The sequence below is a fragment of the Arvicanthis niloticus genome, chromosome 26 (genome assembly GCF_011762505.2).
Source record: "Arvicanthis niloticus isolate mArvNil1 chromosome 26, mArvNil1.pat.X, whole genome shotgun sequence".
Classification (NCBI taxonomy): domain Eukaryota; kingdom Metazoa; phylum Chordata; class Mammalia; order Rodentia; family Muridae; genus Arvicanthis; species Arvicanthis niloticus.
This window is the reverse complement of record NC_133434.1, coordinates 10,913,342-10,937,816: the sequence shown is the minus strand read 5'-3', so window position 1 is coordinate 10,937,816 and position 24,475 is coordinate 10,913,342. Positions and strand designations below refer to the sequence as shown.

Here is a 24,475-nt window from a genome sequence, read left to right as displayed (position 1 = left end):
AGGTGTGACTGATGACACGGCTTGCTACACAGAAGCAGGGAAAGTTATGAAAGGAAACCACATGGGCCAGGGCCCAGCAAGCAAAGATCAATAAGTATTTGAAGCCTCTGACTCTGGAGCAGGGCTTAGGGTTTCATCAACCCCCGTAGAAGAAGCTGGGTCTCCATGGAGCCGAGTACAAAGAGCAGCTGTCTAAATGTGTACAAACTAGTAAATGTTCTAGTGTCGTGTGCACCTCTGCGGATGCGGGGCGGGGTGTAACGATGTGAGCAAGTCCCTTTAGGTTTGAAAAAACGATCCCTTTTTACTTACTTAAAAAAGAACAAAGTGGCCAAAAGACACCCCTAAGCACCTTTAGACAGCAGGGAGTGGGCTGTGAGCTACAGGGTCCTCGGGGCTCCCAGCAGCAGCAAGGAATGCTAGTCACTGGGGCTGATAATTTTCCAAGTCCCTAACCCTCCAGAAAAGGTCCTGAGGGCTTCTATTTGACAGCTGAGAAGGAAAGTATTGGGCAGAGCTGGGGAGGGGCTTGGAGAAGTTTATGCAGGTTCTGCCAATGCCAGGAACTGTGCTAAGCTGGTTCCCATGGTTACGGTCTTGACCCTTTCTAACCAGATAATGCAGTGGTTACGAGCATGGGCTCTGGTGATGGAGAAAGTCTGTTTGAATCTCCATTGTGGTGCTTATCGGACTGTGACCGTGGAGACTTTAATTACCTAACCTTGCTGGTATGCAAGGCTTTAAAAAAAAAAATCTTTAAAATGAATATAAAATGGTCTGCCTCTTGTAGATTTGCTGGGGATTAAATGAGATAAAGTTTCTGGTGCATTTGTTCGGTTATATTTAATTGAGCATCTATGAGACGTGAGGCAATGAGCCAAGCCCTGGGGAGAAGAGGGCAAGCTAACCAAGTCGCTCTCGTTGTTCTTATACGGCTTATGCCATAGTAAGATGGACAGGCAGGACAGATGTTCAGAAGGCTGACGGAAGAGAAGACAGGCTTTCTGGAGGAAGCGGTTTTTAGGCAGAGGCTTAAAGGAAATGGTTGAGAAGTGGATGAAGGTGAGCAAGCATGTTCTATGACACCTAGAAGGTAGATGCTTGACCATTTGCAGACACCCAGAATTACTGTTGCAACTCGGCCCTTGTGAATGAAAGCACTCACAGACTATGCAGAAGCGAACAGGCCCAGCTGTATGCCAATAAAACTTTATTTGCAAAAACAAACAGTGGTCGAATTAAGCTTACAAGCCATGATTTGCCACCCCCACCCCCTGAACTGGCTGAAAGAGAGCTGGGGTTAGGAGATCACGTGGCTGGTAGAATTCCAGGCCAGGAATGGTACATGCAGAGACCATACATAGCAGGGAGTATCCCAAGGACATGGCAATGAACTGGCATGTGGTGTCTTGTAGGTCCAACACGATGCAGTATGACTTCTGGCCTCTGTGTCTGAACCAACATGGAACAGAACTGTAGGGTTTCTAAGCAGAGGATGCTGTAACTGAAGAGGAGATTCTGGGGGTATGGCTGGCTGCTGCCCTGTAAGGACAAGAACAGAGAGGCTCACAGTGTCTTCCAGACTTCAAAAGCTTCAGCAAGAGCCGGGAGGCTCACAGGGTCCTGTGGTCACAGGAATAGGCACTAGCATAGTTGGGTCTCCCGACTCCGAGTAATATTCTTTCAGTTCCGAGAAATGAGACACTGAGACAGGCCCTTGGGATTAGGACAGAGTAAGACAAGGAGCAGCAGCAAATGCCTGTAGTCGGGCCCCTGAACAACCACTCTTTGTAGTAACCATCTTACTTATGTTGACTGAGGGTCTCACGGCAGACCCAATCCCCGTGCCTGATGTGCATTCCATGACAGTCACCACTTCTCAAAGGACTGTGGAGAGCTCCTATCTAAACCACAGAGCCCATCCTCTAGAGCCCTCATTGTCTAATCTTTCCTTCCACCAGTCCACTTCTCCTTCCGGGGTTGTTAAGCCCTGTTCAGCTCTTCCAGGACAGGGACTCAGAATCAATTGTCCTGCTAGAAGCAAGAAACAACAGCCCACCATGAGGAAAGAAGCACACAGTAGGAGCTTTAAATAGATAGATCCCTTTATAATGGGGAGGAAATGTAAGCAGTCAGCTCACTGCAGGAATCCTAGGGCAGAGATACATCCACACCATGATGTTGGAACCTGCTTCCTAATGCCTGTGCCACACTTTAAGGTAAATCCCATTCAGTTTAGGAGCCAGAAAAACCTGTGGCTCCCTTAAGAAGAAAATAAGTACTTTTGAATACATAAGTGAGACCTGCAAAATTTGGTGCCTGAAGGAGAAAGAAAATTATTAATTTATATTGATCTGTAGCCCTAGGGGATTTGGGTTAAATGATACTTTCTATGCATGGGTAATTCCATCCCATGTTAGTTATATTTGCCTAAGTTTTCATGTTTGGCTAAGCGTCTCCATCAAAAAAAAAAAAAAATGTTTCTTTCAGTGGGCTTGGATTCAGGATTCAGAAAGACCACACATTTGTTTGCTTGTTTGTTTTGAATTTGAGATGAAGGTCTCAAAACATAGTCCATGCTGGCCTTGAACTTATTATGTACTCCAGTGTTGGCTCCTTGCCAGCAGGTCCAGGTGAGAGGAGAGAGATCCCAGTCCAACCCGGGTCTCTCTGGAGCTGAGTGGGATGGTGAGTGTTGACGGCTCCCTGGGAGTCTTGTCAAAGCAGGAATTCAACTTTAATGTAACAACCTCTTGTTTATATAAACTTGGAGCATAGGGAGGAGGGGTTTGAGTGGGGTGAGGTGACATAGCCGGTGGGGAAGGGTGACAGAGGGTATGGGGTGACTGACAGGGCCAATGGCAAAGCTTTACATCAGCAACAGCAGGGGCAGAGGCAGGACCAAACAGGTCTTGCTGAGTCACCCGGTATGGAAGTGACTGAAACAGGTCTCAAACCAGGTCAGGCTTAGACTCTCTCACAAGGCCACAGAAACTCGAGCTAGGCTTGTGTTTGTCCACAAGGCCCAAACCAGGGTCAAAATGGGGACCAACACTCCAGGATAGCCTTGAACTCTCAACAATTCTTGCCTCAGCAATCTGAGAACTGGGATGTATATCCATTTGTTTGTACGGCTGTGATCACAATCAAGCATTCATTCGGTGGGTCTTATTTAGCATCATAATTTTCCCACTTATCCATCCCGTGACTTGGATACCTTGACTTAGCAGGACTCGAATCTGTTTTCTGATAGAGTGAGATGAGATTGCTGTGCACCTGAGGACATAGCATGGAACCTGTTAGCAGAGTTGGCATCTGTTACATGGGAAAGACAGCTTACTTCAGCTGTGGAGAGCCCATTGTACATGGCTTCCTGGCCATGGGCACTGTATGAAACATGGTATTGACTGGAAATGTTTTTACCACAGAAGTTGGTAGAATCTAGGAACTGAGACCTCTTATTCTAGGAGCGCCAGTTTTGAAACACCTCCTCAGTGACACTGGTGTGCCCCCACCCCATGGCCGTGAGTCTCAGTGCCCTACTTAGTCCCCGGGTCCTGTTCATCACTCAGTTGTTCTTTGTGTTCTGCAACAGCCCAGGCAAAAGTCAGAACAGCTTGCAAGGCTGCTAACAACCCAGATTGTTGGTCCTGTCCCTTGACTTCCTCACTAAGTTTCTTGTGGTGGTGCTGCTGGTCTGAAAACCGAAGTCGTTGGCACGTGCCTAATCCATCTAATAAGCTAAAATCGAAGCACGGAGCACTTCAAGAACACAGAAGAGACTGTGTCTTTTGGCCCCAACAATGGCACTCTAATGGATGCTGACTAACACAGTACTTGAACTAATCTGAAAATCTCTTTGAGGCACCAAGTGGTATTTTAATTCCCATCTTACAGATGGGAAAAGAGACTCTGAGGCATACGTAACCTACACGAGGTCACACCATTCGTAAGCAGAGAAACCAGGGTAAAAGGAGGTCCTCCAACGTGGGGGCCTCCTTCTGGAGGGTGCAGATGGTGCTATATGCTCAAGGACCAGATGGGACTGAAATCCAGCATCATCTCTGCATGCTCAGCCGTTCACAGGCTGGACCACATCAGCTGGGGTTACAGAGGTCTTCTTCCTTGAGTTAAGATGCCATAAAATAGGGGCTAGCTGTGGCCCTACCCAGATACATACATGCCTTCCTTCCCTCTCTCCCTCCACTGTAGCCCCCAGGGCCTCTAAAATGATGGAAAAGCACAGCAAGCAAGCAAGAGGCAGAGGTGTAATCTGAGGAGAACTGAAGCCTGTGCTTGTGGGCAAAACAGCGGGGTCTGCCAAAAGACTTGGGAGGGGGCAAGTATCATGGAGGTGAAGCAAGGGGATTTGGCTGCAGTTAGAGGCACAAATCTTGTGCTGGGAGAGTGAAATCTCCTGCCCACCCCTGCACATGTGTGGCATGGATGGTGCCCAGTAGGTGGGGCAATTAGCCTGTATCCCAGGGCACCTGGCTCTACCAGCTTTCCCCTTCCCACTGTCTTTCTGCAATTAGATTGCTCCAGCTAATAGCTGCCACACCGCTTTGTTGGAGCTGCTGGGTCTATTAATTTCTGGAGGCTAACATGAGAGTGGGTGGGAGACTCATTTCTTAACGGGAGCTCAGGGTTAATTAGTGTATTTGCTAGGTCCCCAGGGGTGACGTCTTTAGAGGGTCCATTGCTAAGGCTGTCATATCTGGCTATGGAAAAACATCTTTTCCACCCATGGCTGTTTGTAGGAACCCAATTTGTTGCTTGAGTGTAGCTAAGGAGCTGGCGCTGCTTTGAGCAGGTGGCCTCGCTGGTGTGAGGTGGAAGTCCAGGGTGACAACAGGCTGCTAAGAAGTTCAGTCTTGTCTCGAACATCCAAATGCTGGCACCTAGCCTACTTGGTTTTATGTTTCTCTCGCCCAGGTAAAGTTCTTCCCAGCCTAACAGACTACCGGGAACCAATTACACACATTTCAAAGACAGGAAAACAGCCCCTAGGAAGAGAGAGATTCCTATTGGATTTATGGAGTGTTGGGACTAGGGAGAAGAACGTTATGCTCCCAAGGTTTATACTGGGTGGCTGAGAGGCTTCTGAAGTCACTTCCTGCTTAGTCTGATCTGCTCAGATTAAAAAACAAAACACAACACAACACACACACACACACACACACACACTAGTGTCCTCACTAAAAGACATCGAGAGAGTTGGGAAAAATCAGAGACTTAGAATCTGGCTCTAGATTCGAACCTGTGGCACAGCCACCAGCTGTGGCCTTAGGAGAGGACCCATTAAGCCCATCTGAGCACATTTCTTAATTAATAAAACAGAAACACCATGCCACCTCCAAACTATGATGGGGACTTCAAAGAGGTGACAGAATGCTGTATGTGACACAACAGGTGTCCTGTAATTATTACCCATCCCCCACCCCCTGTTTGGAAATCTCACAGCACAATCAACTTCTCATCCTTGTCCCTTTAGAAAGAAGAGGGGCGGGGAATCAGACAAAGATGTCCCCTGACATGTCCCTTTGAGAGGCAGTAGGACCGCCAGAAGCCCCAGGGGAGCTCATCTGTGTTGTGCCCATGTTTGGCCAGCAAGAGTAAAGTGCAGATAGGAGACAGTGGCATTCTCTGCTTCCACCGCCAGGAGCAAGGTTCTGGGGGCTGAGCATGCAAAATGCTAATGGGGGAGACCCACCAGGAAGCAAATACACAGCTAAAAGGCTCAGGAAGCCGAGCTCTGGGGCTCCACGGGAAGATTCATCTGGGGTTTAGAAGCACAGGGTTTATGGTTCAGGCTTCTCAGCCGATGGGCTGTGGGTTCTCAGAGAAGCTGGGTGGGATTCCTTACTGTATATAAAACAAAGCACATAGTGTTCATAGAACCACTGCAGAGCTGGAGAAAGCCGAACCAGTTTCCTGGTGGCATCCTTCTGGGGTTATGGAGAGAAACTCTAGCTTATCTACTCTTTGCCACCAGTAAGGCTCACCTGTCACAACCCATGGGTTCATGCGCAGTCCTGGAGGGCCACCAGAGATCCTAGGTGGTGGTCCAAGGTGGCCCTGGGTTGGACCTTCCCTCTGCATGCTCCACCTTCTCCAAAGCAGAAAGGCAGGTTGCTGGCTTCTCCTTACTGTGACTCTGAGCCCTCTGGTTCCATGGAGTATGGATAAGAGCAAGGCAGAGCTAAGCCTTCGTTGTTGGTGAGGAATCTGAAGGCAAACTCAGAGCCTGCTTCCAGAGGAAAGCGACAGGAGCGATTGCAGGGCTTTTGGGAGTTTTCCAGGGAAGCTGCTGCTGGTGCCTGGGAGAGGGGTCCATGTGCATCACTGGGGATGCAGGCAGCCATCAGTTATCTTTTATGGATGTAAACCCCAACTACACAGCAACAGAAGTGACTTGTCTGGAGTTTAGCCACCAGAATTATATGGCATCAAATATATGTGTATTGTATACGTATGCATTATTCATAGACTTTTATATCCTTGTATTCTGTATTGTTTGTTTATAATATACTTATGTAATATAAGGTCGATTACAAACAGTGTTCTGTTCTGTCAGAGCCCCCTAAAGATTGTCAGAGTGATGGAATAGTCCACAATAATATGGATATATACTCAAAAATTGGTTAGGAGCACATGACGGCTCATGTCAGCACTTGCAAAGTCGAGGCAGGAGCTTGAAACCAACCAAACATGATTAAGTGGGTATATCTTATTTTTGCATGTATGCATGTTATGTATGCATGTTATGTATGCATGTGTATGCTCACGTGTGTGTGTGTGTGTGTGTGTGTGTGCATATCTGTATGTGTGGGTGTGTGCACACATGGAAACCAGATGTCCACTTAGGATATCCTTTTCTAGCTCTTTTTGTGTTATTTTTTTGATGCAAGGACTCTCACTGAACCTAAAACTTGCCAATTTGTCTTGACCAGCTGGCCAGCGAGCTTCCAAGATCCCCCCACCTCAGCCTTCCTAGGGCAATGATTAAAACCGCAACACTGCTGTGCCTGGCTGTTTTATGTTTTAGCATGGATGCAGGGGATCACGTGTGTACAGCAAGCACTTTAGCAGTCGAGCCAGCTCCCCAGCCCTCGATGTAAATGTTTTTTTTAAACCACAATAAGATAAAAATAAAACCAATAAAGGACAATTTTAAAACACAGCAAAGAAATGGATGGAAAAAAATAACATTTATGGAGTGCCAAGTTAAATTCATCCTCTCACCATAACCACTAGAAGTTTCTGTTATTCTTCTCATTTGACACACAGAGAAGCACTCTTGGGACTCAGAGATATCACTGAGGTTGCACAGTGGGTTTTATGTTCCTGGTTAGAATGGGAACTGTGGCATCAAACTGGTACATACATGATCTGTGGGTTCTGAGAAGGGAAAGGAACATTTCCATTTTTATTTCTAGCTGGAACAGCTGAAGCTCTGGGGGAACCTCACAGTGAGGCAGAGGATGAAGGAGACTAGGACCTGATGCTTCCCTCTTCTGACTTATTCACTGAGCCATATGCTTAACCGTACAATACGCATTTAGGTTTCTGCTTCTGTAGCAGTGTGATTTCATTTAGGCTTTCAGGTACCAAGAATAGAACCTAGGGCATCATAACTGAGCTGTATTCCCAGCCCTTAGCAAGCATTCACCAAAGTCTACTCCATACAAGTTTCTTTTCATCTTGTATCTATCCTCTTAATGACGATTTTGTTTGTTGAGATGGAGTCTCGCTATGTAGTCCAGGCTATCCCTGAACTCACCAGGTAGCCCAGGTTAACTTCAAACTTAAAGCAATCCTTCTGCCTTGACCTTGTAAGTGCAGACATGAGCCACCAATATTTTTTTTTGTCTTAGGCATTTTTAAGTGGACAAGTGTACATGCTGCCATCCTTATTCTTACCTAGATAATTGGGTTTATCCAGGGCAGGCCAAAGCCAAAGAGGCTTGAAAATAACACAATTCTGTCCCTCTGCCCTACTCACTGTCAGAACCTCTCTGCACCATGCTATACTCCTAACTAATTTCTCTATTTTTTCTCATCTCTTCCAAGTCTTTGATCCTTTCTGACTTCACTCTGACATCCCCCTTACCTCAAGACCCCCAATCTTGTATCCTGTTCCCCAGTTCTGGTCTAGCCTATTGCTCTCCTATATCACTCCCATCCTTCTCTCCTGGGTTCTACCCACAGTAGAACATTGTCCTTCTCTGCTCTCAAGTCCAGCAGCCTGCAGCCCAATCCATCCCTTCCTCAAGTCTTCCCATCCTCTCCCCCTTGGTCTCCTCAGATTGGCCAGTGGCATGTGGCAGAGGGTCTCAGCATGGACAGCCGCCTCTACGCCTCCAACATTTCTGACAGTCTCTTCAACACCACCCTGGTCGTCACCACCATCCTGGTAAGCAGGGGGTTTCTCGGGCCTCCAGCTGCAGCTCCCGAGGGGGCCTCCTCCTCCCCCAGCTCTTGCTCATGGGCTTCCCAGGGAACAGACGATAGAAATGCTAATCACAGCGCAGAGGCCAATTTATGACAGCTGTAATTGCACTCCAGTTGCTGTTTCGTATGGAAATGATATCTGATGAACCACTGAGCAGCTGGGGAGCAAGTCTACAGTGTGTAGATGCCTCTCCCGGGGGATCTGGGTGACTAGGATAGCTGCTTAGAATCCCTAGAAATGGGACCTTCCTTCCAACAGAGCTGGGACAAACTGAATCCAGTCCTCTGAGATAATTCCCTCGTTACCAGAAGCCCGCTTTGCTTAGTAGCTGCTATATCCAAAACCAGGCCTGCTCCCCAACGCAGCCTCAGGTAGACACTTAAATGTCTGTGGACTTCTATGGCCTATCCTTCACTTCCAGGCAGTGACAAGAGAGTTCTCAATGAATCCATAAGTCAACCAACCACCTGCCTTTCCACTTGATTCATCTCTATTCAGTAATTACCAAGTCCACCTCCCAACTCCCCCCCCCCCCCATTGTGTGTCTGGCACTCTGCTTACTCACAAAAATCAAAGATGAGTATGTATTGGCCCGTATCTTCAAAGAGGTTCTCATTGAGCAGATGGGCTAAGTCAACTACGTATACAGCCAAGGTCTTAGCGTTACCGCTAACCCTGAAGACCTCGCGTTTCAAAAGATCCGTCAGTTAAGCCAACTACATGTTAAGCAATAATTGCTTCGTTCTTCCCCGACTCTGATACTAACTAATCAAAGGGTTATTTTCCCACCCCACACAGCATCTTGCCAGGGAAAGATAACTAGCACAGTCGCATTGATATTCTTTCAGCCTCAAGCAAGGCAATGTATAGGCTAGCTGCACAGTCTAACTCCTACTAGATAGATGTGCAAGGTCTTCAAACATATCTGTTTCTCTTGATTTTTTTTTTTAAAGAAAATGAAGGAAGCCTATAGTCCTCCATTACTACCTTCAGGAACTCCTGAGGTCCAGGAAGGGTGGGCTGGGATTACCTATCTACCATAAACAGAGTGGGGGGGGAGGGGGGAAGAGACAAGAGGCAGAAAGCTGGAGCTTGAGATGTAGAGGAAAGAGCCTGAGAAAGCCACATCTGAGATGGACTGCGAAACACAGGAAGCAGTGACAGAGGGGAGGGAGAACCAAGGAGAGTGTTGCTAGGTGCTTAGGAAATGCAGGGGAAAGACAGGCTTTCCTGAGAATGGGCACGGGTTGGAAAGGGGAAAGCATGACCCAGAATCCTGAGTCCACAGTGATTGGGATCCTGTGCACACTGCCATTCATTCTTCCCTTCACTTGGAGATAAGACGGCTGAATGTTTTCATTTGTTCATCCGAGGACTATTTATTGGGCACGTCCATATGCTTGGCACTCTTCAAGGTACTCAGGAAACATCAGTGAACTAAACACAACAATTCCTGCCTGTTAGAACCTTCTGTTTTGGTGTGGGGTATAAGGCAGGTCATAAAATGTCAACAGATATTGAGTGTTCCTTAGTTGAATGTCTTTGGACTCCAAAATATTTCAACTTCATGTGTTTTTTCAGGTTTGGGAATTTTTTTCATAGACATTGCTAGTTGAATATCTCTAATGAGCTATCCTAGACTCTGAAATACCTGGTAGGGTCCTGTTAGCACTCAAAATGTTTTCGATTTTGAAGTAGTTCAGGCCTGGCATTTGAGTTACAGATGCTTAACCTCTGGTCAAACTGTGCATTAGAAGGTGGTCTGGGAGCAAGGGCAGGCAGCATCAATTTCCAGGTGGTCAGAGGAGCCTCCTTAAAGGGGTGGTGTCTGAGTGGAGGCAAGACACAGGGGGGAGCTACTCACCCCCCTCACCCCATCCCATTAGCAGGAAATAGTGAAGAAAAGGAAGGGAAACAGGCTCCCAGGTCTCAGTCTCTCCAGCGCCCAGCTCCTCTCTGCTCGCCTGAGCCACTTTAGGATGCCAGGAAGACCGAGGAAGGTGGTACTTTACCCTCATCCAGCTATGAACTGGGAACAACCTAACTGAGCTGTGTTTTTTGGAGGGAAGGTAGGGCGTGGCATGGCATGACTGCTGGGCCCTCCCTCCATCCATCTTTTCTATCTGTGGAACTTCTTGAATCTCTCCCCTTCTACCAATCTCACAGCCTAGTTCAGAGTTCAGCCCGCTCCTGTGCTCTTTGTCCCCAGCCACCAGTGGAGTCCTCCCAGGCTCCCCCTCCACTTGCTAAGTATATCTTCCCATGCCACTCACAACTGTCCAGACATTTCCTTCTTAGTTTGTGTTCTAAATCCATCATACTTAAATAAATCACCGTATCAAGCATTACTCCATGTAGCCTGGGGGCTCAGGGTTCCTTGCTTCCCCATACTTCCTTGATAGGATGCTGTTTCCTCCCCTCTGAAAACCTTCCCCCAGCCCAAAGGTCATCTTTATTCTGGAGTCTTCCCTTGTGACTCCTGCCTTTTCTGCCCCAGACTTTCTCCACACCCCTCTGACCAGAGCTATCTCATGGATTTCTCACATGCCCTTTCATGAATAAGAGTGCCTCAACTATTGGGGTGCCTGACACACATAGGAACTTAACAATTAGAGTCTGAGTGAGGAAATACCTTTGAACAGAATCGGAGGGAGGAGTTTTGAGAAATGCTTGAAAAGCCAAGCAAAGTTGGGGCAGGAAGCAAGGAACCTGCTAGGATATGTGCTTCTTCCCTCCTCACGTCTGGAATCTGACTATGGTAGAGGTTTCTGCTGTATTGAAGCCAGAAGGTCATATTCTTAGACAGGGAAGTTACTGGGGTGTGTGTGCGCGCGCGCGCATGCGCGTGCATGACTGTATTTATATGTGCAGATTAACACAGAAGTTCGTGAGAAGTTGGTGCTGGCAAGTTTAAAGCTGTGTGAAGTTACATTAAAGGAAACCAGAGCCTGTTTCCTGTGCAGATGTGGCTGAGGTGGCCCGTCCGAACCAAACTTTTACTAGGAACAAAGGCGCTAATCAAGCCCTGTGCGATCCAGCAAGTGGTGATTCCTGAGCGATCATCCCGTAATTCCGGACAGAGCCACGTGACCTCACTCCCGCCAGGGACACGTGGGCGGGATCAGCCCCAGCTTCCATTTTTCAGAGCACATTTTCCTTGTTGGGTCCCACGTTAAACACATAGCTGAAGTGTCACCTCAGGTTCTCCCAGCATCCCAGCTGAGGACAAGCCAGCGCTCAGCCTCCCTTATTTGTCCAAGTGCCAGTGAGCCCCAGGCCTGCTGATCCTTCCGCTGTCCCGTACCTCTCTCTCTTCCCTCCAAGATCAGCCCTGTGAGCATTTCCTTTGAACAGTAGATTCCAAGTGAACTTGAGAGTAGGGTAAGTAGAAGGAGAATTTCTTAGACTAAAAAAAAAAAATCTCGTTCTAGAGTAGAACCCCCTCAGCCATGTGCTGTCCACGAGGCAGAGGCCTTTCTCACTCATAATCAACAGGTATCAGGGGGTGACAAGGGTGACAATGAGGGAAGTAATGGCCTCAGACCCCACTCATGCCACACCTGGGAGCCACACCTGGGAGCCACACCTGGGAGCCACACCTGGGAGCCACATCTGGGAGCCACACCTGGGAGCCACACAGCCTCGTGAGAAGAGGAAGCATTGGATGATTTCCAGAGACACCTTGGCCTGAGTCTAGGGGCAATTCTAACAAATGCATCAGTGTCAGAAGCAATGTGACTCCAGGGTCAGCATGAGTTAGTTTAGCGGGGACAGCATGGAGATGAATGTGTTGTGGAGAGGTCCTTGAGCTGAGGACAACCTGTGTGGTAGGCGAGGAGACTAACTCATCTCATTGCCATGACCGTGGACTCCATCACAAGTCGAGCCCCACAGCACCTTCAACTCAGAGCCCACACCCCTGACATACAACCTGCCCCTGATGGGACACACAACATTCCATATTCATGATGCTCAAACTGCTCCCCACCTCCCAGATCTCTGATCGGTCTGGCCCTCCATCGCTCGGTGTAGAAGCCCCCTCTGAACTCAGCATTACACATATCCCTCTGCTGGGGTGCTCAGCTGTTTCTCTGGTGGTGCCTCCATAATCCCTGTATGCATCTCTTTCTCTACCAGTCAGGCCCAGCCCCCGTGCAGCTCTGCAGACCCACACTCGGCACATGACTTGGACCTTTACAGCCACGTGCTCCCTGCACGACTCAAGCTGGCACCAGCTTGCCTCTTCTCTGTATCTGCACATGTACCACGCCCAAGGCCTCTTCCCAGCTTTGTCTCCACCCAGTGCTTCCGGGAATCTGGGTCCACAGGTGACCCCTCCGGTTCTGCCTTCTCCAACTTCCCTGATTTGCAGGAATTCCTTGTCACCTGTCATCACATGACACCTGTCCTCTCACCTCTTAAAAGGAGTCCATCACCATACCGCCTGAAGAGACTACCATACAACAGGGCATCTCAGAGGGCACATTCTTGGGCACAGAGAGGCGTGACTTTGAGGTAGAGAGCATCTTTGTGAGCCTTCCTGATGTATCCACCTCCCACCTTCTCTAGTTGGCCATGCATTCCTTTATTCATTTACACTTAGATTCTTGTAGTCCCACACACCTTCCATGCCTGCTTGGAAAGGTCTTGGAACCAAGACCCAGCAGCAGCAGTGCACAGTGTGCTCTTTTCCAAGTAGGAATGGCCATGTTCTCCTTCTTCTGACTTCTTCCCATGGACTTTCAGACCCCTTCACTCCTCATTGTCGGCCTCTGGTTGCTGGTGCTATCATGCTACACGGCTACTCTTCTCTCTCCATCCTTTCCAAAATTAGGTCCCCTTGAAGGTGTGGTTCTCCATCACTCTTAGCCTGTCTTGCATTAGTTCTTTCCCATGATGCCCCACAGTCTCTCTGCTTCCAAACTTCTGCCCTTCTTGCCCTTACCAGCATGTTTAATCTCCATTGCTCTCCCCCGCCCCAGGCCTCCGTATAGACGACCCTCATTCCAACCCCAGTATGCCCCTGGTCTTCTTTCCTGCCCAGCCATCCATGGCCAATGTGACTCCAGTGTGACCACTCATCGATACAGATGCCAAGGATCTTAGGACCCCTGTTCTCTGCTCCTGAAGCATAGTCAGGCATGGAGCTGACTTCCTATGACTTTACATTCTTCTAGCTCTCTCTGGTCTTGCCTGAGTCACATGTGCTCAGGACTCGGTCGTATACCACGATAGAGCGTGCTCCTTGTCAGCACTTAGTATTTTTTATTAATCACAGTTTTATGTCTTCAAAACCCAAGATGTTTCTCCATTCCATCTCATTTGCATACAGTGGCCTCATCCCACATCCAGATCCATGCTTTGCCTATTACATCACTCTCTCTTTCTCCTCCTAACCCTTTCGGCATCACCATGGGTCACTTACACTGGAGCCCTCTCATGGACCACACCCCTTCTCACAGGGAATTGTCTGAGTGTGTCCTTCCCTGGCCCAGAATGGCCAACCCTCCACCTTTTTGTCTACCCGGGTTTCCACATCTCCCTGCCAAGAGCCTGTGTGGGTCTCCCTTTTCTGTGGCACTGTCTCTAGACATCTACCAGAGTGGCCTGCTTGCTTCCCAGTGCTCTCTGCCTTGCAGTACAGCTGTTTGCTTATCTGAATGGTCTTTTAAACTTTTATACAGGATCTTGCTACGTAGACCAGGTGGCCCCCAACCTCACAGAGATCTGCCTGCCTCTGCCTCCCAAGTGCTGGGATTAAAGGCATGTATAGGAAACATGTTTTTTTTTCTTTTAAAACAATATGTGCTTTAACATTTCTTTCTGAGTTGGAGTTATTTCTTAACATGATAACCTCAATTTCTAGCTTTTTTTTTTAACAGATGATATGAATTCATTTTGCTTTCTGGCTAAGTGATATTCCTATGCGTGCATCATATTGTCTTTATCCATTCGTCGTGTCTGTGTTTTTACTTGGCCTGCTATCTTGGAAGGATCTTTGTATTCTTTAACAATAGGTCTGTGCATAGAAGGCAAAAATGATGACTTCTAATATCATAAAAGGGTTTCACCTTGGCCTTATGCAGTGGGATTCATGTGTGTTCCTGATGAGAAAATGCCCCAAAGGAGGACTTTGGGGAGTAAGTAGAAGATGGAGCTGATTACCACTTCGAAGGCTGCCTGTTGCTCAAGCTACATCCCTCCTCCTATCCCCTCAAGTCCCTGGCTTCCTTTGCTCAGCCCTCCCCATCCCCCCATGGCTACAATGCCAAGGCTAAGATGAGACTGACAGCTGCCCAGTTTCGCTGCAGGAAAACCCGTATTTAATGCTGAAAGGCAACCACCAGGAGATGGAAGGCAATGACAGGTACGAGGGATTCTGCGTGGACATGCTCAAGGAGTTGGCTGAGATCCTACGGTTCAACTACAAGATCCGCCTCGTTGGGGATGGTGTTTACGGCGTGCCTGAGGCCAACGGTACCTGGACAGGCATGGTTGGGGAGCTGATTGCTCGGGTAAGGAGTTCAGTGGTCTGGACCTATGTGGGGATGGGAGGGTGCTGGGGGATATGGTATCTGCTCTCTGCCTCACGTACTTGGCCAGTCATACTTATCTCCACCTATCCCTTCCAGAAATCTTTAGTGAGCTAAATGTTAAAAAAAATGATTGCTATGATTCCTATTCCAGGGTTCTCCCCAGCCAGCACTGGAGCAAGTTGGATTTGGACTTTGGGTTCTATTTGTAGACGATCCCTGTGTTTTGTTTGTTGGCTGTGATGGTTTTGTTGCTCACTGACACTCCCTTGTCCCAGCTTGGATGGGCCCTGGGAAAGCAGCTGATTTGGATGTAGGAGAAATGTAAAGGGAAATGTGGCAACATCTCAGCTAGGGCTGAAGTGTCAGAGGTGTGGGTCTCGGTGTTGGCTCACTCGTTTCTTCTTGTGTTCTTTCCTCCATTATTGATGTCTGTTTACAGACCAAGAGCCAAGGTGCACCGGCATGTGCTATCGGTTTTTAGGATAGATGGGTGACTTGATTAAACTCCAGGTCACTTCAGAATGCCAGTCTTCTGTCAGGTTAAAGCAAGGGCACAAAAAAATTCTTCTGGGGAAAAAAATATATTGTTTTCCTTGTAGACATGATGAACAACTGTAGAAATTAGTGAAAGCATTGCCAATTCACTGTCCATGTTTCTACGGTTGAGTTTTAATGACCAGGACAGGTGAAGAAGACAGAATGCAGACAGTACGTATCTTGGTCTTTATGTAAGCTTGAACCCTTATTTCCTCTCTGTGATTTCAAGGGCAGGAGCAGCTTCCATGGCCTCCCAGCATGAGCTGATGGTCCTGGGCTCTCCATGCAGTATCTCTGATCTCTTTGGACTATTGCTGTCTGTACCTCACACATGAGCAGTCTGAAGGACTCAAGCTTAATGATGTGTTAAGTTACACTGTATTAGATAGTGCTGGGATTCAAGCCCAGATCCTTTTCCTCATTGAATGACAATCATGTGCTGCATAAAGAGAGGTGTTTTCATCTGTGATGATGGCCTCATAAGGTGATCTTGTCTGGTGATATCATAGCTGTCTTAGTTTGCATGTTACATATGATGATGATGGTCTCATAAGATTATATTGCCTAGTGACGTCATGGGTGTCTTTATGAATTCTATGATGTTTACACCATGACAAAAATCACCCAACAGCTCATTTCTCAGGACATCTATCTCCAAGATCAACCCTCTATGGCTATAATAAGACTTTAATTCTTTTTATGTGCCAAACTTAGGTTATAAGGTAACATTTTTAATCCCTGTCTTTGAGGCTATAAATACTACTTAGATTTTTGAAGCGGTAGTTACTGTCAGTGACTACAAAGAATTCTGTGTCAGTGAGAGCTGTAGAAGAGCTAATCAGGGAGGATGCTGAGGCCAGGCCAGGCAGCCCAAGCTGCAGGGTCTTCAGGGCTCCAGCAGGGTAAACAGCAGACTCCAAGCAGAAAAATTATGAACCACCTAGAGGGCCTGGGGCTCAGAGTGAGCCTGTTCAAAAATAAGGTCTTGCTTACAGACTGAAGCTGGGGATGGAAGGCCAGCGGGTCAGCAGAAGCTTCAGCAAGATCCCAGGATGTGGTGGTTTGAATGAGAATGACTCTCATAAACTGCTTGGTCCCCAGTTGGTGGAACTGTTTGGAAAGGATTGGGAGGTGTGGCTTTGTTGGAGGAGATGTGTCATGGGGATGGGGTTTCAGGTTTCAAAAGCCCGTTCTATTCCCACCTCTCTCTCTCTCTCTCTCTCTCTCTCTCTCTCTCTCTCTCTCTCTCTCTCTCTCTCTCTCTCTCCTTCTTCTTCTTCTTCTTCTTCTTCTTCTTCTTCTTCTTCTTCTTCTTCTTCTTCTTCTTCTTCTTCTTCTTCTTCTTCCTCCTCCTCCTCCTCCTCCTCCTCCTCCTCTTCCTCCTCCTCCTCTCCTCCTCCTCCTCCTCCTCCTCCTCCTCCTCCTCCTCCTCCTCCTCCTCCTCCTCCTCCTTCTTCTTCCTTCCCTCTCTCCTTTTGTGGATAGGTATGAGCTCTCAGCTGCTACTTCATGGGGATACCTGCCTGCCTGCTGCCATGCTACCATGCTGGTTATAAACACTAACTTCTGGAACCATGAGCCCCTATTAAACACTTTCCCCTATAAGTTGCCTTGGTCCTGGTCTCTCCTTGCAGAAATATAAAAGTAACTAAGACACCAGGGGCTTGGAGATGTGGACACACCCTCTGTGGATGCAGAAAGGCAATCAATGCTCTTCTCTACAGTCATAGACCCCTTTGGAATGCTTGTTTGGTAACTTTCCCATGAAGCCTCAGCTTCACAACCTGCAGTGAGCTGGAATCTCAAGCCTTTGCCCCTCATCTATGTCCTTGGTCACCTTGAGCCCAGCTCTTTAGTTCCCCCAGGCTGCCTGGTGTCTGGCAGGAAGACTCTGGGGATGGAGAAGTCACTGAACAGCCATCTCCTTATTACCCCCCTAATGAGCTGTGACATGGACTGCAGAGAGGGAGAAGATCCTGGGATGTGAGGGCATGTATCTACATACTGAGTGACTTGGGCACTCAGACAAGGATCTTAAAATTCACCCCAGCTTGTCTTCCAACGGGAACAGTGCTGTGTTGATCTCATCAAAACTCGGGGACATGGCATTATGTAGCTAGTCCATTCACTCAATGAGTACTTACTAAGTACCTCCCACTCTTCCAGACACTGGAGATACATGAGACCACATAAGTGTGGACAGTGCCTAAATAACGCCTGTAGCTAGAGAGTGAGGCAGAAGGACATGACTAACCACATGTGTATATTATTTTGGACGATGTTAAGTTCAAGAGAGGCAGAGGACATGGAATTCTGAGAGTACATCTAAAGAGGATGAATCTTGTCTGGAGAGGTGGGGACCCTGCTGAGTGCTACCTTCCCTGGGGAGATGACTGGCCTACCCTCTGGAGAATGAGTAGTGACTGGGTCACATGGAAAGAGCTTTTCATGGAGCAAAGTGTCTGGATGCCACCAGGGCTGTCCCTGGACAGAAATAGAGGAATGTCAGACATCATTTCTTCCAAAGCTCCCCAAGGATACAGGAGATCTAGGCCCAGATCCATCCTCAAAGATACTTCCCCCAAGTTGGTACTACAGTATTGCCCATGACACTGTTGGGGCAGGGGGAACAGCCACACTGGAGGAGACCTTAGAGGTACTCAGACCAAATCTGTCTCTTACACAGAGGAGGAAGTAGAGGCTCAGAGAAGTCAAGTTAATTGGTGCAGGTAGTAAGTTCACAGCCTGGGTTGTCTAACTTCAGTGCTCATGATCTGGGAGAGCGTAGGTCTTTGTGTCGTCTGGGTGTAAACAAAGGTTTCAGCATCTACTTGCCAGTTGTGTACTAAAGTCAATTATTCTGTCCTTGCTGCCTCACTGTCCATCTGGAAGGAACGTCTTGTGAAAAGCTACACACACACACACACACACACACACACACACACTCATTGGGCATACAGGAAGCCTTGCACAAGGTATTGCCAAGGCACCTGGTGCATTAGTTGAGAAAGGGCATTCAAGCACTTCCTGAATATGTGTGTGAAAAATCATCCCAGCATGCCTTTCATGTAGATGCCACTAGCACTGGGAGTAGTGTATTGGAATGAAAGAACAGAGACTCACAGAAGCAGGCCAGAGGGGCAGCACCCTGCTGGGACTAAGTCTGAACTGAGGGAGGGTGGCTATGTGGAGAACATTGAGTTTGGATTTGTTTTGCCCTAGTCAGCCATCCTCAGGCCCTGCTTGGGGAAAGGTAGGCGCATTCATCAGAGAGAGCGCCCCCATCTAGCTTCACGGTTCAGAGCAAAGCACCCCGTTGGCATGCGGCCCCATGTTGGCAGAATGGCACATTTAGGTTCAAAGAGAAAAGAGCTTTGCAAGGCTTAGATTCAAGGCTCATAAGCCTGGGACATCAAATAGCTCTTACCAATGACATTTTGACGAATTAAGTGTAAATGAAGCTGAAATGCCTTGTTCCATCTCCTCTCCTGGGAAGGGACTTTGCCAGAGACCCGGAGAGGTGGCTGTCCATGGCCTCAATCCACTGGGAAGATTGGCCAGAGACATTTTGCTGAACTGAAAGAAAATTCAAATAGTCCCCTGAGATCACTTTCCACCTTGAAGCCAGAGACGATTTTAACTGCAAATAGGTCATAGAATGGTACTCAGCATTCTTTAACAGAGAGAAATTGATCCAGGGCCCCCAGATGAGTGTACCACTCATTCTTTACTTCTCCTCCCCTGCGTGGCAGCCGTGATGTGGTGAGGGGGCATTTGGCATCGCCCTCCCTGTGAAGGTTTACTCTCGACAGTCGGGCAGAGGTGGCCTTGAATTATACCTCCACACTTCACTCATTCATCAAAATGCCTACTTCCTGTCAAGAGCTGCTTAAATATGAGGGATTACCTGTAGAAGGTCTGGAATCTATTCAAAGCGTTAGATGAGAAAACTGAGAATTACTGTATGGTGTGACATGTGATATATTAATAACAGCTGTAAGAATGGCGTCATAGGATGACAAAGGCTAACACATTACATGTTTCCGATAGTGTTGGAGAATGAACCTCACGCTTGCTAGGCACACACTCACTCTACCACTGAATGACAACCTCCGTTCACTAATTTGAACTTTATCTTTTGGGGTATTTGTGTGTGTGTGTGTGTGTGTGTGTGTGTGTGTGTGTGTGTGCGCATGCGCACACACATGAGCCAGTAAGTATGTGTGCATGTGTGGGTGTGTGTGCGCATGCGCACGCATGAGCCAGTGAGTATGTGTGCATGCGTGAGCGCTTGTGTGTCAGTCTTTACCTAAAATGAAACTCTATTTGAGACAGGGTCTCTCTTGTTCACCAACACATACCCAAAATTACTTGCCTGTGAGCTTTCCGGTGGTCTCCAGTTTCCACCTCCTTCCTCTCTGTAGGGGTACACTGGGATTACAGACACCGTGCTGACTTTTGACATGGATTCTCAGATTGCATGGCAAACATTTAACCCACCGAGTCTCCCCCAGATCCACCAGGTGCTGTTTTAAGTTAACCCTATTAACCGAATCCCCACGATAACCAAATGTCTAGACTAGGAAACTGTCAAAAAATGGTCAAAAAATTTAAACTCACTTGCTTAGCAACAGGTCTGGAAGAGTATGAACCAGTTGTGGTGGTGGCTCAGGGAAGGGCACACGAAGGCATAGCCAGGTCAGCAGAGTAGAAGAGTCTCTGCTCATCTGAAGCCCACCTGCTGTGGTTTCAGATACCTGCCATAAACCACGGACCTGCAAATACAAAAGGCAAAATTCCAGAAATAAATTGCTTGTAAAATTTCACCTGTGTGTCATTATGAGTAGCATGGTAAGATGAATCATCTTTCTTGCCCAGTGTATCTACACTGTATATGCTACCCACCCCTTAGTCACTCACTGTCTATCAAATATGGCAATGCTTGTATTTGAGTTGGTGTCATCTCCTTATTGTACTTAATAATGTCCCCAAGGCACAAAAGTAGTGATACTGGCAATTCAGATGTGTCAAAGAAAAGCCTTTTCATAAAATCTTTCCCATAGGTGAGTGGGTAAAACTCTCAACTTAATAAGGAAAAAATATTGCATTCTGTGTTGTTAAGATCCACGGTAAGAATGAATCCCCTGTCTGTGTGACTGTGAAGGAGGAGAAAAAAAAATATGAAGGCTAGTTTTGTTCTTGTACCTGAAGCTGCAAAAGTTACAGACATAGTGTGTGATGGATACTCAGTGAAGACAATAAAACACCGTAGAGCTTGGAGTTCTGTCCGGTTTCAGGCATCTGATGGATGTCTTGGAGTACACTCTTCTCAGCTAAAAGGGAGATCCTGGAGAGGTCAAGACGGATCATCTTTGTAGAAAGGACATTCTGGGTGAAACAGATGCTGAGATTCATTTATTACCATGCTCTTGGCTCCGGACAACCATCATCAGGCATTAGACGAGTCAGAGAGGAATAGGCTATATTCACGAGCCAGTTGAGATGGGATTCTTGTGTTGAAATATGTAAGCTGTGTGTCAGACAACTGGTGGACACTACTGACTGAAGACTAGGCAGTCAGTTTATTGTATTCGGAGAGGAATGGCAACTTGACTTTGGTCTAGGGATTACTCAGCAGAGGAGAGGGTACACATCATTTCATTAGGCAGATGCCAGTGATTCAGGAAGATGGCATGAACCTGAACTGGGCAATGCCGAGGATGCCCCAGAGTGATGGAGAGGATGCAGGGATTTTAACACTTAGATCTACAACCTAGTAAACTGGGAGGCTTCCATTTCCTGTCAGTTTGTAAACGCTAGTTAAGGTTGTCCTGCCTGCCTCTCAAGGGAAGAGGAATGGGCTGTCTGGCCCAGAAAGCCTTTTCTGGAATGTTTCCTTGTGTGTGCAAAGTGTGACTCTGCTTGCAAACCATGACCAACTGGGAAGAAAGGCAGACCATGTTGCATCTGCTTGATTCCTTATCCACAGACTGGGGAGTTAAGGGGCCAGGACATGAACTCCATCTTGGGTCACAGGTACCTTCCCTCTCCCATCTAGGCCCCACTGAATGGCACTGTCTTGTCTGAGTTCTCTAAAGGCTGTTTTGGGGTCCTCAGATCCTTTTAGATGCGCTTGATTAAAAGCCAATAAAAGCCCTTCAGGTCTGCTTGGCCCCTCCTTTCTTCTGAATGGCTGTGTAGCTGCCAGCAGGTACAGGGCCCTCTCTGCTTTCTCGGCATGAGGAGTGGGTGTTTCATTTTGCAGAAGACCACCCAGGAGTTTCCAGAACTTTGCTTCCCTCTGTTTTCCCTTACCATTGTCACAGAATAGAGTAGGGTCGTGTCTGCCCCCGACATTTGGTCACATCTCTCCCTAGGCCAAATCTAAGCAACGAAGAAAGAAAGGATGAGGGAGGAGGGGCTGGCATCTCCAAATGCCAGGTAAGAGTTCCAGGTTCCCTGTTCCACTTATCAGAGGTAGCTGCGAGACAGGGATCATTACCCCATTTCACAATGAGGACATGGGAACTTGGGAAGTTCTATAATTAACCCGCATCCAGACACACATTATATGATCAGAGCTTAGAGCAATACCCTCTTCAGTTTCCAGGCTCATGTTCTTCCCACTGAGCTATGGCAGCATGAGAACAGGTGACTGTGACAACAGGTGACTCTCACAGAGAATGTCTTGGATAGAGAGTGCCTATCCTCTGCATCTGCACGCCAGGATGAGGAGGAACGACTCGGTTGGTCCAGGATCATAAGCAAGGAAGCTCTCAGGGATCTGTTCGAGAGTGACATTTGATGGACACTTGTGCCTATAACCCTGTATCTAGAAAGTGAGGTATTGTGGTCTGAATATAAAATGAGCCCTCCACTCCCTCAACAAGCTGATATGTTTGAATTCTTAATCTCCAGCTGGTGGTGCTGTCCTGAGAGGTTATAGACCATTGGGTTGTGGGGTCTCACTGGAGGAAGTGTATTGTTAAGGGGTGGGGCTTTGAAGAGGTTAAGTGGACTTGGCTTGTGGTCTTAGTCTCTGAGTCCTAGAGGCGAGAAGCAACACATTCCTGCCTGTGACCCTGCCAACCGTGATGGACTCTGGCCTCTGAAACTATAAGCCAAAGTAAATCTCCTTCCTGTAAGACGTTTCTGTCACAGCAATGAGAAATCAAGCATCGTGGGTGGTTCTTTTATGAGCAGCACAGCCATACCCCCTCCCTCACGTCGTGCGTGGGTGCACACACCATTATAGGCAGAGAAGACGGAACCTCAACTGACTCATGAGTGGAAGCACTGGGTCTTGAAACCAGGTACCTTTTCTCTGGAAACTTTCCAATGGGAAAGGGAAGGGCAGACCCCAGCTTACGTATAAGGTCCCCTAAGGGATACGTGATGGAAAGTCTATCATAGCACAATGCAAGAGTACAAGCTGAAAGCCACCTGACCAGAGACTTGTCTGGCAGCTCCTTGAGGGCAAGCATGGTCACCCTGTGCATGTTAACCTCCTTATGTAATGAATATGGGACATGAAATACAGTCAAAGCAGCACTAAGTTGGCAAGACAAGGTGCCAGGTGTCATGGGACAAGTCTTCTTTGGCATCCTATGAAGAACACTCATTGGCAGTTCTATAGCAACCTGGCTGTGAGACCAAGGAACATGAAAGCTTTCTGGGGATCAGTCAGCAGACTGATTTGACACCTCTGATGCATCTGTCACTGTGGTAGGGTCTCGGAGATCAGATAGGAGGTCTTATCTTTGGAAGCTATGGGTGAGGTAAAGTGGAGGTAGAAGACATATTCAACATGTAAATAAAATACATACAGGTAAAGTACCTGCCAGAAAAGCCCAAAGTAGACAGTCATGGGCATGATATCTTCATGCCACCAGAGAATACACACAGCTTGACTCCCTGACCGCCTAGAAAGTGGGCATGGCCTGGCCCTTTCATGGGACTGTGGAGACTGAGGCCCAGAAAAGGCAGCTGCAGGTTTGAGGGAAGGCCTCAGCGTCTTGCTTGTGGGTCTTTAGATCCTAGCGTTGCTTCTTTCCCACTGAAGGTGTTGATTGGAGAAATCTGAAGTGGGCATGTTTCACTTAGGTTTGGAGCTATCTCAGCTGTTTCAGACTGGGAACTTCTCCAAACCCCAGGGGCGCCTGGGAAATGTATCAGAAGAGTCACTTCACTGGGATTATTTTTGCTTTCCCCACTGAGTGCCAGCTGTTAAGGGGAGAGAGGGGTCTGTAGAGGAAATGAGAATGTGTTAATTAAGGTCCCCAAACTTTCTAAGGGATGGCTTGCAGCTATATAGTGAGATGGGCAGCAGAGAATTGATCTGGGGTAGGAGTAAGAAACTGTCTCCTGTGGACAGTTAGGAACAGTAGTGCCATGACTTCTAAGGATACTTTGGCCCCAGTCCCTTACCCCTGTGACAGAGGTGAGTGTGCCACCTGGATATAGAATCTCCTATGTACTAGGTCTAGTCTGAGGTCACATGTGTTTTTGAGAGAGTTCTCTTCAGCAAACAGGGACTTAACCTTTGCCTTAGAACCCAGAGGGCGCTAAGTCTGCCGCTGTCATTCACCACCCAGTTTTGGGAATTCTGCTTCTGGTTGCCCCCTGAGCCTGTCTCAAAGGTTACTAACCCTGGTCTTTGGACTCTTTCCCTTCCCAAGTAGAATGCGAGTCTTGAAGCTAGGCCCCTACTAGGCCTGCTCATGCACTCCCATCTTGGCCAGCCAATATTACCTGCCCCTAGATGTCTTGATGTGGTTGTGGCTTCAGGATGAATCTGGGTTCACATTCTGCATACAGAGAGCCTTGACGTACAGCGGCGCAGGATGTATGTTGTCCAAGGAGTGAGCATGGCCCCCGACCCAACCAATTTCTCTAGGCTCACCCATCAAGCCATCTACTATGGAGTTTTATCCATCTGTAGTCCATT

At 47.7% G+C, this 24,475-nt stretch overlaps 1 protein-coding gene and 1 long non-coding RNA gene across 3 annotated transcripts in view; one reads left to right on the top strand and one right to left on the bottom strand.

Moving 5' to 3' along the window:
* Positions 1 to 24,475, top strand: part of Grik4 (glutamate ionotropic receptor kainate type subunit 4) — a 430,298-nt gene that overhangs the window by 341,612 nt on the left and 64,211 nt on the right. The window contains 2 exon segments of the mRNA XM_076924803.1: positions 8,309 to 8,416; positions 14,767 to 14,970. Of these exon segments, the coding sequence (XP_076780918.1) occupies positions 8,309 to 8,416; positions 14,767 to 14,970 (312 nt within the window).
* LOC143439058 (uncharacterized) lies at positions 1,189 to 9,129 on the bottom strand. Of its 2 annotated transcripts, XR_013107508.1 has the most exons (3): positions 9,021 to 9,096; positions 3,218 to 3,276; positions 1,189 to 1,542 (listed from the first exon to the last, which is right to left on the bottom strand). It is a non-coding gene; the product is annotated as an uncharacterized LOC143439058 (long non-coding RNA). The 2 variants fall into 2 exon arrangements; XR_013107507.1 differs by lacking the exon at positions 3,218 to 3,276 and having other exon boundaries at positions 9,021 to 9,129.